The sequence below is a fragment of the Pteronotus mesoamericanus genome, unplaced genomic scaffold (genome assembly GCF_021234165.1).
Source record: "Pteronotus mesoamericanus isolate MK-2021 breed Mesoamerican mustached bat unplaced genomic scaffold, CSHL_Meso_final scaffold_85, whole genome shotgun sequence".
Lineage (NCBI taxonomy): Eukaryota > Metazoa > Chordata > Mammalia > Chiroptera > Mormoopidae > Pteronotus > Pteronotus mesoamericanus.
In genome coordinates this window covers 5,258,738-5,273,104 of record NW_026555329.1, presented here as the reverse complement: position 1 = coordinate 5,273,104, position 14,367 = coordinate 5,258,738, and the positions used below count along the sequence as shown (strand labels likewise).

Sequence of the window (14,367 nt, the reverse complement as noted above, 5' to 3'; positions counted from 1 at the left end):
AAATACAGCTTCATTTAAATTTCATCAGAACTACATCCTTTCTCTAAATCCTACAGTTTTATCTTCTCCTTTGTTCGGCAAGATATGTAGTCTCTCTCACTGAAACAAGTCAGAAAGTCCGGCATAAGTACGTATAACAATGAGACCCAGAGGACAAGGAGACGGTAATTAACTGGTTAAAACAACACAATTTTAGCTATCATAGAAACAAGTTCATGAAAAAAGAAAATAGAAGTTTTATTTTTGTCAACTAACCGAAAGTTATACACCCCTTATATAGTCAATACTGCGTTAGCCAGCTAGAGAATGATCCACTTACAGAAAGTTGGGTAAATATCTGCCCTCTTCTCATTGTTGATTGTGCCCACTTTCAATACACAAACTGGGACTTCGATGGTGGTTGAAAAGCATGACATCAACCTTCAGACATTTTAACCATTCTTTATGGTGTTGCCACGAAAGGGAGAAAACAAACTGTTTGAACCACTTGAAAGAAAAAAGGAATTCTCTCCTAAAAAAGAGTACTAAGTGTAAATAATTCCCTATTAAGATTTTGTGGAACATACTTTGGCTTCCAAAGATATTTAGCTTTCCAGTTGTATTTTTTTTTTTAAGATTTTATTTATTTACTTTTTAGAGAGAAGGGAAGGGAGGGACAAAGAAAGGGAGAGAAACATCAACGTGTGAGAGATACATCGATTGGTTGCTTCTCACAAGCCTCCAACTAGGGAGCCTGGGCCACAACGCAGGCATGTGCCCTGACTGGGAATCAAACCTATGACCTTTTGGTTTGCAGGCCGGCACTCAGTCCACTGAGCCACACCAGCCAGGGCCAGTTGTATTTTTTTAAAGCCACTAGAATTTAAACCCCATACAAAACTTCCTTGAAATAGAACTATTACATTAAAGCAAATATTACCTTAAACTCTGATAACCATTCCTCCACAACTCCTTTCTCTGAAGTGAACATCTTTCCACATCTGTTCTGAACCTTCAACCTGAAAATTAACATAGAAAATTGTTAAAACTTTAAGTACATTTTCTTTATAGTTAGATTACTATAGATAAAAATAAACCTATGAATTTTAATTACTTCCTATTTGTAAAATTAGAGCAATTTCAAATGTAAATTACTGGGTTCATTTAAAAACCGATGTGAACAAACAAGCATTAAAATGGAAGAATTATGACAAAAGTATAAATATGATAATATGAAATTGGCTCTGCAATTTTCATTCAGCTTTCAGGAATGCCAGCTGCAAAATATACTGGGCATTTTTTCCAAGTTTCAGTTAAATAATTTCAAATACATCATGCATCTTAAGAAAACTACAGAAAATTGCAGTTTTCTTAAAACTGCAAAATTGACCTTATAAAAGGCATTAGAGTAATTTAATTTGCTTATATTGCAGTTATTTACAAGAATAACTATCTAGGCAAGCAACTTTGGTTCCCTGAAAGCTTAATATTCATAAAACAAAAGTAAAAGTGATAATATCCAAGACAATGACTATATTCAACAATAGTTATTCAGAATATTGGAATTACTTAAGCATAAATTAGAAAAAAGGAAGCTAAGGAAGTGCAAAATAAATTTATCTCATGCAAAACCTGTCAAAGTACAATGCAGTTTTCTTCACCCATCCTTAGAAATGGTTTCTTGAGGAAAAATCTTGGCTCTCTCTGAATTTTCTAACTTCTGAATTCAGGTACAAATCCTGCATTAGGCTTCTTAATTTTCATCAGCATTATCAGGTAGGAGAACCTGAGGTTGAATTGCCAGAAACTGAATGCACGACCTTGAGCAAGTTATTCGCCTTTTTTCATCTCTGAAATAGGGATAACCACAGTATCTACTTTCAAGAGGTTGTTGCACGAGTTCAACAAAAAATTGCAAAGAAAAAATTTATTACAGTATCTGGCAATGAAGTATTATTATTGTGAAATATTATTATTGAAGAATATCACTCGTACAGCCTCTGCTCAGCTATCAAAGTATATAGTGGATATGCCTTAATGAACACAAGGTTCTTGCTAAAAAATAAATTCTAAAGTTTCTGTTGTCTAATTTCCATGAAAAACAATGTTAAGAATACATTCATGGTGAATTACTTGAGAGATACGTATTCTATATTTTAGAATAAAAAATAGCGCATTTGTTTTTATTGTAAATTTTATCTTTGGATCAAGTTAGACAATCAGAAAACCACATATTTTTACCATAATACTGATTTCATAGAACTGTGCACTCAGAAAAACTGCATTTTGGAACTATGTCCAAAACATTACTGAAAATGCTACTAGACCATGTTATCCCCTTTTATATCCAACACAGGAAAAAATTCACATCTTCAGTTTTCAGTACCAGGAAAAACTGTCCTTTAGAGTAGCTGGTTTGCTTTTATATTATGGATACTGTGAATCTCATAACTGATTCTCTTTGCTTTGGCTGTGATAAAATGGGAGTCAAAGTTTCGGCCCTAACTCTGTCCAGAGGGAAAAAAAAAAAATGGAAAAAGTAGGCCGAATTAATCTTATCTGTTGTTTTATTTTACACTTTTACCCTTTTCTTTTTCCCTGAATTTGTGTATTTTTATCCTGTTATACATATTGTGAAGCAAAATGAAGAACGGTAAATATAAGTTCACATGAGTTTTCTTTTGTATTTATCCATTGTTTTACCTAGTAAATTAGGAAAGTTATCACAAATAAAACCAGACTACATCAAGTTACTGAGAATTAAGGAGGTACATTTTTTTTTTGAAAGATTTTATTTATTTACTTTTAGAAAGAGGAGGAAGGACGGAGAGAGGGAAGGAGAGAAACAGTGATGTGAGAGAGACACATCTATTTGTTGCCTCTTGCAGGCACCCTGCCTGGGGACAGCACCTGCAGCCCCGGCATGTGCCCTGACCGGAAATTGAACCACTGACCTTTTGCTTTGAGGATGACACCCAACAAACTGAGCCACACTAGCCTGAGCAAAATGAGTATGATTTTAGAGAGAATATTTATGTTTCAGTAATACATATCTGTGGCTATTTGATTCTAGAGCTATTTGTTATCTTTTAGGCTTTTTGTTTTCTACCTGTAAAAAGGACTGGATGCTGAATTCTTCTAGTTTCCTCTAATACCTTCTATGACTCTCCAAACTAACAGTTACAATTTTTCTCCCATCCTTTGAGTTGGAATCATTGAGAACCAAAACTGCTCGTCTCAAAGCCATGCAAGCTAAAGTGGGACAACTTGATAAAAACCTCAGAGAAATCACTAAACAGCTCATGCATTGACAAATCTTCATGCCTGTTGCAGAAGAATCACCAGAGACACTCAAACGGCAAACCAGAAAAATCTATTGTCACTGCCTGCCTTCACTTCATCTGAAAATGCTTGAAGCCAGACATCTGGAAATCTTCTCTACTGGCTGCCTTTAGAACTCAGAAACTGAGATCATAGTCTGCTCCAATCATTAACTTTTGTTTTTCTTTAGTTTCTTTAAAATGCCTCTTATTAAATACCTGATTGCTTGCACCATAGGACTAATTTTGGGAGCCCACCTGCATCACCACTTCCTGAAATGAATAACAACTGTTTAACTGAACCGACCTATACTCAAAACTGAGACTGGTTTAATGAGATATGGAACAATCAGCCCAACTCCTGGAATATGATACTTCTCAGGACATTTCAGAGGAGGAAACTGTTGGGATTCAGAACAAGTCACCCTAAGATGTGTCTCTGTGGTATTCAGATTATTCTGAGCTAAAGGCAACCAAGACTCTGTGGACTCAAGAGAAACTTCGTTCCTCCACCCCACCCGTTTAACTAACCATAAGAATTCAAACGAGGGGCATTGCCCATAATAAGAGATTATGAGAGATTGCCTTTCTTGACCTATCAATCTGGCAGGGCAAACTACTAATTACTGAACTTCGCTTCTTATTGTCCTGTAATGATCCTTTGAAGCCCAAAGGATCTGTACCTCATTGTTAGCTCATCATGCTCTACATACATACACACCTCATTTTAATTTTCTGTCCCTGAACTGCTCCTGTATGTGAGGTCTCTGACTCTCTCCTGTGTGTAGCTATCTTGCCCACATTACGGAAAAGAGGATAAGGAAGACAAAGAATGCCCCATAAGGAGGCTTCCTTCCTAAGGAGTTTATGTAGGTCACTGGCCATAGTTCAGTGTTAATGGCCACATACAGCACCATGGGAGGCTAAGCAAAATAATCTTTCACAGGGTAATGCATAGCTAAAAATTTGGGTTCTATTCCTAAGAAAGAAGTGAAAAAAAAATATTTGTGAGCAACCAGCAGTCTGTGCTGTAAGTGCATTTTGTTATCTGACAGGGCTTAGTTATGTTGCTATTATAAATGAGCTCTTCTCTTTTATTAAACTGTATGTTTTGGGGTTTTTTGTAATTATAATTACTGATTACAAGTATTTACGAAAGCCATCATTTTCCTCTGTATTCTGACTATGTCATTTCTTCCCACCTTACTGAATTATTCAGACTTCCAATAATTCTTCAATCCATTATCTTTAATTTTCTAGATAGACAATCATGCTAATTATAAATAACTGTCCCCTCTTGTAACAGGGGGACACACCTCCTGGAAATGAAAGGGTCTGAGCTGTGCATGTGTGACTGGAGATTTAGCCCCCTTGCTCAACAGAGCAGCCAGAAGAGGGCCAAAGGCAAATATGGCTGACATCAGCCCTCATTGGTTGGAAGGCTGGAAACTCCCATTGGCTTTTGGCACAAATGGGATTCTGGGAGAGGACTTCTGAAATGCTGGAAAGCAAAAAGGAGTCGGTTATTTCCCCTCCCCCAGGCAGGGAGGCATGTCAGTGGTCACTGACAGACCTGTCACAGGTAGCCAGCGCGGGCCTATGAGCAGAGGCCTTGGGGCACACACTCCAAAAGATGCCTGAAGCTGGACAGCAACTGGAGACCAGCTAAGTCACCTACATTCATGATACATTTGGGTGGGAAAGGAGGCTCCCGGCGTAACCTTGAACTGAGATGGCAGAAGGTGTTGGAGATTTTTCTTTGGGTGCCTTAGAGGGAACAAGTTTGAGGCAGAAATTTGCCATTATTTCCAAAGACCTTGGTGATAATAGCTCTGTGAACAGATTTTTGGTCTTGTGTTATTTTCAGTTCTTAAACCCATGTAGTAGTTATAATGACAAATATTTAAATAGATACACTCTGACTTTTTCTTTCCTTCTACTTTTGTTACCCAGATACTTTAGTTAAAAACGTGCCATTAAATAAATATTTCTTTCTTTTCCACTGAACTTCGTCTTTGGAGATTTGCCTGGTAGGTGGTGAGCAGCAGGACCCCCACCCCCATCCCACCTCCCTCACTGGTTTGGTTTGGTAACAGCCAGACAGTTAGTTTCTATTCTACCACAATGCTAATCTCCAATTTTTGTATATGTTCAAAATTTTTCTCTTTCAGAAAAGTATCTCAGAACACTATAAAAGAGTTGGCTAAACACAGCACTATTTAATATATGACCCAATTTTAAAATGGCCAAAAGAAACAAATGGTAAAAATCGCATATACAAGGCCTGTCCAGAAAAGTCCAGCTATTGTAAATATAACAAGAATGGTTTGTGCAACATCGATATAACCTGGCAGCCAAGGAGAGTGGACTAGAATGCACATGCATAAACAACGACAACTTCACTGTACTACTCAGTGGGGGCTGTAGACACCATTGAGTGAGCATGTGTACTGTGTGGTCATGACATTCAAAATGGCTGAACAAGTAGAGCTACTAATCAGCATCAAACTTTGCGTTAAGCTTGAACATTCCTCCATGGAAACTACTTGGATGATCCAGAAGGCCGCAGCTATGGGCACCTAGTAATTGGCAGCTTCATCACGACAACACACCGGCTCATGCATCACGTCTCGTGCAGAGTTTTTTGGAGAAACATCAAATCACCCAGGTGACTCAGCCCCCCTACATACCAGATTTGGCACCCTGCAATTTCTGGCTTTTCCCAAAACTCAAATCACCTTAAAAAGGGAAGAGATTTCAGATCATCGATGAGATTCAGGAAAATATGATGGGAATTGGGAGAACTATGTAAGGTCCCAAGGTACCTACTTTGAAGGGGACTGAGGTATCATTGTCCTATGGACAGTGGTTCTTATATCTTGTATCTTCTTCCATAAATGCCTCTATTTTTCCTAATACATAGCTGGATACCTTCTGGACAAACCTTGTATATTTAGCTTATGGCTAAAGGATGCGATGAAAAAAATGCTGAAAACGATTGTGGCCACTAAGTATGTCTGGTTGCGGATCTGAGGGAATAGCAATTATCAAAGCAATAGACATGAGCCAAAAGACACACTGCTCTGCTCCTGTTGATTATAACACAGGCAAAGTAATGTTGCCAAGACTATGCACAAGCAATTAGTTCAAATGAACATTATAATAAAAAGTATTGTATTTAGTCTTCCTCTTACATTTTCTACTTTGAAAAAGCAACTAGATATCTTGGCAGGGGCTCTTCAACACTTAAGAACACAAATACCCCATAAACATTTTCTCTTTGCCAAATCAAACAAATTCAATTGAACTAAAAAATTAGCCAGCTGCTTGCCAATGACTGTTTTGGGATGGGGGCGATGGAAATGACTAGGTATTACTTTCTCCAGTAAGCCATCCAAATTTCCCTCTCCCGTGTCTTGCCTGGGGGAAGTATGCAAGTTTCAAGGTTTTGGCATTGAATTTGGCAAACTATTCCTTGGGGATAGGCAAATTGAAGCTATTTGGGATTGGGATTTTGCTATAGCCAAGTACACAAGCCACCTCTATCAGTTCTCTAGGGTTACTCTAAAAAAGTACCACAGACTGGGTGACCTAAACAACAGAAATTTATTTTCTCAGAGTTCTGAAGCTAGAAGTCCAAAATCAAGGTGTCAGCAGGGTTGGTTCCTGCTGAAAACCATAAAAGATCTGTTCCAGATCTTTCTCTTTGGCATATAGCCATCTTCTCCCTGGGCCTTCACATCATCTTTCATATGTGCAAGCCATGTCCAAATTTTCTCTTATAAGCACAGCAGTCAAATTGGATTAGGGCCTAACATAATTACCTCTTTTTAGCTTAATTACCTCTGTAAAGACCTATCTTCAAGTATGATTACATTATGCTGGGGATTATGACTTCAATATATAAATGGGGTAGGGACACAATGAAGCCCATTAACAACATCAAAACTGTAATAAACTAGGATCACAGCAACTAATCTGACTCTATTTTCTTGTACTAGAGGTACTTAAAGATCAACCATTTTTTCATAAATTATTAAATCTACTATGTCCTAGATGCTGGGTTTACAAAACTGAACATGACATAGTCTCTGACTTAAGGGATTCACAATCTATTGGGGAGACAAATCTAAAAACACAGCAGAAGTGAGCGTCTGAGTGTCCTTTAATTAATTTTGAAACAAATCAAGGCAAATCAGGGTATAAGCAAATAAAATAATAAAAACAAATGCTATGAGGAGGAATGTCCAATGTAAAGCCCTATGTAAATATTATATTACAATCATTTTGCTATTATTTGCCCCTCTTCCTTGCTCTTTCCCAAAAATAACAGCATACAGAAATATACTTCCCAAAGCAGAGCTCTACTTTAATTCCTTTTTTAAAAAAGATTTTATTTATTTATTTTTAGGGAGGGGAAGAGAGGGAGAAAGAGAGGAAGAGAAACATCGCTGGGGACCTGGCCTGCAACCCAGGCATGTGCCCCAGGCTGGGAATCGAGCCTGTAACCCTTTGATTCACAGGCCAGCACTCAATCTACTGAGCCACACCAGCCAGGGCAATTCCTTTAAATCTTTTGAAGAGTTCAGAACAAATCACCCTAACACCTTGGATCATTTTGAGCGAAAGGCAACAGAAACTGCAGGCTCAAGAGAAACTTCTGCCCCCCACCACAACCCAACTACCTAGAACTTAAATTAGGTGCCTTGCCCATAATATGTGATTATCAGAGACCATCTTTTTGACCTATGTATATGGCAAGGAAAACTTAATTACTGATCATCTGCTCTTCTTATCCTCTTACAATGATCTTCCTCTCTGCTGAAGCCCCTAGGTGCCTTACCTCATCCTTCATTCAGAATGTCATATATACCTCATCTTTCCCTTTCTGTCTCTGACTCTCTCATGTACATGGGGTCCCCATACACAAAATTAAGCTTGATTTTTCTCTTGTCAATCTGTCTCATGTCATTTTGATTATCTAACCAACAAAAAGAACCAGCAGAGAAAGGAGAAATTTTCCCTTACCCACACTTTTTGCATTCTGACAATTTTCCCTGCTCTAACATATTGAGGACAAAGGAAGAGAAAAATGTTCACAGAACCAAACTCCAACTGACTGATAGGTTGGGTTGGTATCTTAGGGCGAGTCACTGCCCTTTAGTAAATCGGAAGGAGACCATTATGAAGTCTACTAATAGAGGCTCAAATGTTCAATTAGAAAATAGTGGGAACAAAGAGAGAGTGCAAAGAGAAAATGCAAGTAAACAGTGGTGGTACTGTGTGCTTTTAAAGCCATAATAACAGAAGAGAGGAAGCAAAGTTTGCCACCCCAAAATATGACTTTTGGGGTACTGATTATTTAAGTTGGTCATTTTTAGGAAACAAGAAACTCAGGGGAAAAAATCTTTGACCGAACTGCCTGCAAGAATTTAGATAGAGGATCTTCTCCAGGGAGAGGCATACCATCATAGATAACTATAGCTTAATAGGAACTAAATATAAAAGACAAGGAGAAACCTAGCAAGGCCTGTTTGGTCTAAGTCCTCTCTGTGTCCTGTTATTAAAGATGGCCCAGCAAACATTTATCTACCAAACATTGGCTTTTCCATCTCCAGGTGAATTGCCTTCCTCCCCTTTGAAGTCCCAAACCACACACATACCTCTTACCCTTCTCTTTAGCTCAAGCTGGCATATAAGCCTTAGCTGCCTAATCTGTCCTCAGGTTTCATATTCTTAGGAAAGTCCTGTATGCACATATATAATAAACTTAGCTATTCTCCTGTTAATCTGTTTTGTGTTAATCCAGCCAGAAGAATTTTAAAGGGTAGGAGAAAAATTATTTTTCCTCCCCAACAAAAGCAACAGATTTTGTACTACAAAATTCTATTTGATTCTTCTCCATCAGAAACTCAGTAGATCTTATTAAAATGGTTGCTTTTCTTGGTTTAAAAAATTATACTAACTAAAGCAAAAATAAATAGTTCAAGTGTGATCATGTTGATTCATATTAACTGGGGTAACAGTCAATTTGTTTGTTTTAGCAGAGGCTGAATTATAAAATCATTTTTAAAATAAAGTTTTCAATAATATTAAGTCTTATACTAATATAACAAAATGTAGCGTAGATGTTGCTTTGCAGCTGAATATGAAACTAGAATAAGTACAGGAAAAATTTATCTCTTGGTTCCTCCAAAAGTACTTGAAAGTCCTGTAAGAATGTTTAATCCTTAAAGTAGTTTAACTATTTCTTTTTCAATTATGCACTGTTTCTGAATAAGAGGTCTATAGCAGAAAACTAAACATCTGCTTGGACTCTTTCACCAATAACTAATTACTGGTTGGTGGAACCAAATTCAATAAATCATATATAACAATAAACTCTAGGACTTTGTAATCTGGAGGCACAAAGAGTGTCTCCACTAATTACTGTCTTGTGACCAGCTCAGTATTATTTCCATGAAGAGTCTGGCCTTTCTGAAGTGCTATCTAAAACTGTATAACACATATGAAGTTCTCATAGTGAAAAAAACAAGTTTTACTCTTACTTTGCTGAATGTTGCCTTTCTTGGCCTGTCATACTCTTCCCTTCAATCTATCATTATCATAGATAAAAATAATATCTCATCCTCAAATAAAATTGTTAAAAATTAAAGATTACAGAAATGGTAGAGGAGCTTATTGGAAGGAATAATTTTAGAAAATATTTTAAATAGAAAATATAGCTAACACAAAGTATAGTGAGCATACCTAACATCTCTCTTCCACTCCTTTCTATAAGGAGAGGAATCATACCTTTTAGTCCTTTTACAAGAACCCTACCCAACCCCAGTAAATAAATACAGCTCAATAAATAGAAGAAGCAACATGATACAATGAAATAGTTCAAAAACTCATTCCCAAATTCCAGGAAGTTACTTGAACTTTCTAAGCCTCTGTTTCCTTAACTCTAAAAAATAGGTGATAATATCTACATTGCAGGAATGTTTTAGGGATTAAAAATAATACAAATAAAGCACTGGCACACCATAGATGTCAATAATGAAAGCTCTAATTATCACTAACAAAATATCAATTTGACCATTGAGAATGCATTTTAGGATCTTATGATTCCTGAAACAGGGGATAGAGGGAGGATGAGAGAGAGGCTTTATTAGATTCTGATGCCTACCAGTTACTTCCACCCTTATTTATTCTTTATGATTAACTTTCTGATTTAGTAGCCTATTTTGGTGTCACTGCCTCCAATTATCTCACCACCAGTTTATTCCTTAACCCTCTTTACAGGATATATCTGTCCTTATCTTATACTCTCCATGATCTTATAAATAAATCTATTGGTTCTTTCTCAATAGTCGTTTTTACTCCTTTAACCTTGCCACAAGTGTCTTCCTTTCTGAAGCTTCCTTCCTTTCTAATACTAAGAAGACTTTCCTGACTTCACTATTCTGTCACCCATGTAACCATCTTTCTGATTTTCTGTACTTCTCTAATAGTCTATTTGATTTGCACAGTTCTACCCTCCCTACTTAATGGGTGTTTTTCCCTCTACTCATTTCTAAAATACTTCTACCTTCTTCTCTATTCTTTTATCAGGACCCACTTGAAGTTTCATAATTTCCCAAAAAAGTATTTCCCTCTTTTAAACTACTAAAGTGAGTACTGTTTTGGGGGCTATGTTGCCACTCTGTCCACCACCATAATATCTATGGTTAACAAATCAATGGGAAACTTGAAATTTAGATAAATGGTATATATGTGCTTAGCAAGTTTAAAGAGGCCAGACTGGCAACTTTTTCTGCCCCACATGTGCAGGGGAGGGAAGTACAGTATGTGAATGTTGATTAGAACCAACACCCTAACTGAATTAACTGTTATTTACATTTAAAGTGGCAAAAAAACAAAAGAGCTCAAAAAGATAAAAATTGAGTACATAATTGCATGTGCAATTTTAACACTTTTAAGGATTATATTATTCTCTTAAATTTCCGAGCCTATAAGTCACTCTACAACCTCAAATAATTGTCATAGAATAGTTTAAAAACTCAAATACAATGTTTTCATTAAATCTAGTGCAAATAACTGAATAAATCCTTATGCATTTATATGAGAAAGCAACTAATGTTCATCAGAACAAAAGACTCTTTGTTCAAGAAACACACAAAACAAATATCACTTAACATTTACTACTAAAAGGCTACCCTGATGCAAGCTTCCACAATGGCGAATATGTAAACTACAGTGGAAAACTACTGTTTCTAAAACTCCTTGATCTCTTAAATGTGTTTCACTTAACATTCTTTACAAGGTCCAAACAGAATTCAGGAATACAAATTGATCTTGAATACCCAATAAATTAAAATGTGAATTATATAAAGTGCATAACACAAATATTATCCCATTCCCATTCTGGGAACTCCTATTTAATCTCAATTCCAAAACAAAGGAAACTGAGTCTATTTTCTTAACATGCTAAAAAAATTCTCAAAAAGAATACACAACTGTGAAGCCCTAAAAGCATTCTCATTTAAATGAGAAACAAGCCAAAGATGTTTATTATTTACTACTATTATTTAACATTATCCTAGACATTTTGGTTAATATCATTTTAAAAAATAAGGATTAAGTATTGGCAAGAAGATAAAATCATCATCATTTCCAATGCTATAATTGCCTTATTACAAATATCCAATAAAAACTATTAGAATTAAGAGTTTATAAGATGACCAGTAAGAAAAGAGTATACACAAGCCACCAGTTTTTCTATGTTCCACCCAGAAGATGTAACCCTCTTTAAAATACAACAGATAAGAGATTCCATTCACAATAGCAACAAAAAGTTTTAAAATATCAAAAGTTAACTTTAAAGATAGGCAGAATCATATGAAGAAAACTATAAAACACTGAGTCATTAAAGATGACTTGGAGAAATGATGAATATATTGTAAAGATATCACAACTATCTTTAAAAAATTAATTTAGAAATTCCAATGGGGTTCTTTTAAGATCTTAATAAACTGAATTAAAGGTAAATTGGAAAAATAAATACATGAGAAATGCTGGAAATCCTTAGGAAAGATAAAAGGAATTCACACAACCATACAATAAGATATATTAACAATTATTGAAAGTTACAATACTTAGGAGTTTGAAATTACTGGATCAAAAAATAAAGATCCCAATGAAGCAGAATAAAAAGCTTAGAAAAAAATCATATAGCTATACATGATTTGCTATATAATGAAAATGATATTTAAAACCTCTGAGGAAAGACAATTGTTAATAAGCAGTATTAAAATAATTGACTTGCCACTCTACATTAAAATACATTCTAAATACAGACAGATACCATAACAGGAAAATTTGATAGATTTAACTGCACTAAAAAATGTTAAAAATCTGTTAAAAAAGAAAAATGTATACCAAAAATGAAATTAGGATGCAAATGACAAACTGGAGAAATCATTCGCAATATAATTGGGCAAAAGTCTAATAGTTTTATATATTGCACAAAGAGCTCTCATAGCTCAATTCTTAAAAACCTTCAATAGCTTAATAAACAAAGTACACTAACAAATAAGTCACCAAAAATACAAATATTTAGTGTCACTAATAATGAAATAAAATTTATAGAAGATCCAACTTTTCATATCAAAATGGCAGTTTTTAATTGCTAGTGCAAAATATGGTGAGGTTGCTGGCTTTCTCAAAACAATTAATAGATATGAATATTAATTATATCTTTCTGTAAGGGAATCTATTAATATCTATTAAAAATAATTTAAATATGCATAACTTTTGACTTCAGAATTTATCCTAAGGAAATAAAGATATGGGCAATGATTAATCTATCAAGAAGCTAACTGTTACATTATTCATTCAAAATTACAGGAAAAAGAGTAAATTTTCAACAACTGAAATGGTGATTAAATAAATGATGGTAAATCCATTTGCTGGAATATTAGCCACACATTTAAAATGATGTTACACTGTAAACCAATAATATTTTATTGACTCAAGTAAGCATTCATTCTATTAAGTAAAAATAAGATAGTGACAAAACAGCAAATTAAAAAAATAAACTACATTCGATATGTTTTCTTTTTGTTAAAGAAAGGTAAATACCTATTAAAAGGACCTAAAAGAATATTCTCCAAAGTGTTAATAGTGATTATCTCGAAGTGGAAGAAATTTGTAGAACTCTAAAAAATAATCAAACAAAAGTTTTCACCCCACCTTTACTTATGATCAAGTATAATATTAAAAAATATTTAGGTATTAGCCATTCTGCTTTTAGCCTTCTATCAAAGGTAAAAATCAAAAGTAAGGAACAAGCTCTGGACCTCGGAACCAGTAAGGCTCAGCTTTTAGCTACATCCAAATCACGAGCCAGAAATTTTTTCCTAAAAAGTGAATGGGGGGAATATGGGTATTATCTTTCTCAGTATAAAAAGTATGGGCCTTTGACTCTTCTAATCACAACTCTTCTCTGTCTCATTTGGGAGATAGAGGAATAATTTTCTCCCCCAATGTCTTTAAGAGGGATACATCCAAGAGGCAACCAAACAGGATTTCTTCTGAGCAAAAATGTTGTAAACAGATTTTCAAATGTTAAATGTTCTCTTTCCTCAGTGCGAATATGCAGTGTAACTTCAAGAGGGCCAAAAAGACTCTGGCAGTCCTTGGTTCTCAACAATAAGCAATAGCCAAACTGTTAATTCCATCTGTTCCCCTCCAAGAAAATGACAAAGCATTACATGGTGGTGCCAGGGGTCTCAGGATCTATTTAAGGGATTTTCTGAAGGGCATCCATTTTCACAATATTAAGATGCTCTCTAACATTCTTTTAGCACTTGAAAGTACCAATCTTGATACTATGTGATGGCAGCCTCAATGCTGATAACAAATACACTATCTTTAACATCATAATCTTTGTTAGAGACATTGCTTCCAGAATTGTCTTCCTTTCTTATTGGTCAAAGCTCTAAATTCCATCCACTTCTATTGTCTCAGGAACTTAGTTCCAATAAATAGCTAATCCTTCCTGAATATCTTACTTCTTGATTTT

The 14,367-nt window shown here is 35.4% G+C and overlaps 1 protein-coding gene across 4 annotated transcripts in view; it reads right to left on the bottom strand.

Moving 5' to 3' along the window:
• Nucleotides 1–14,367, bottom strand: part of HYCC1 (hyccin PI4KA lipid kinase complex subunit 1) — a 75,419-nt gene that overhangs the window by 40,951 nt on the left and 20,101 nt on the right. For 3 of the 4 annotated variants that reach the window (XM_054564419.1, XM_054564418.1, XM_054564421.1), the window contains exon 2: nt 920–998. In XM_054564419.1, the coding sequence (XP_054420394.1) occupies nt 920–970 (51 nt within the window). In that variant the 5' untranslated portion in view covers nt 971–998. Of the gene's footprint in view, nt 1–319; nt 441–919; nt 999–14,367 lie in introns of those variants that run through there. The other variant, XM_054564420.1, reaches the window with a different exon arrangement.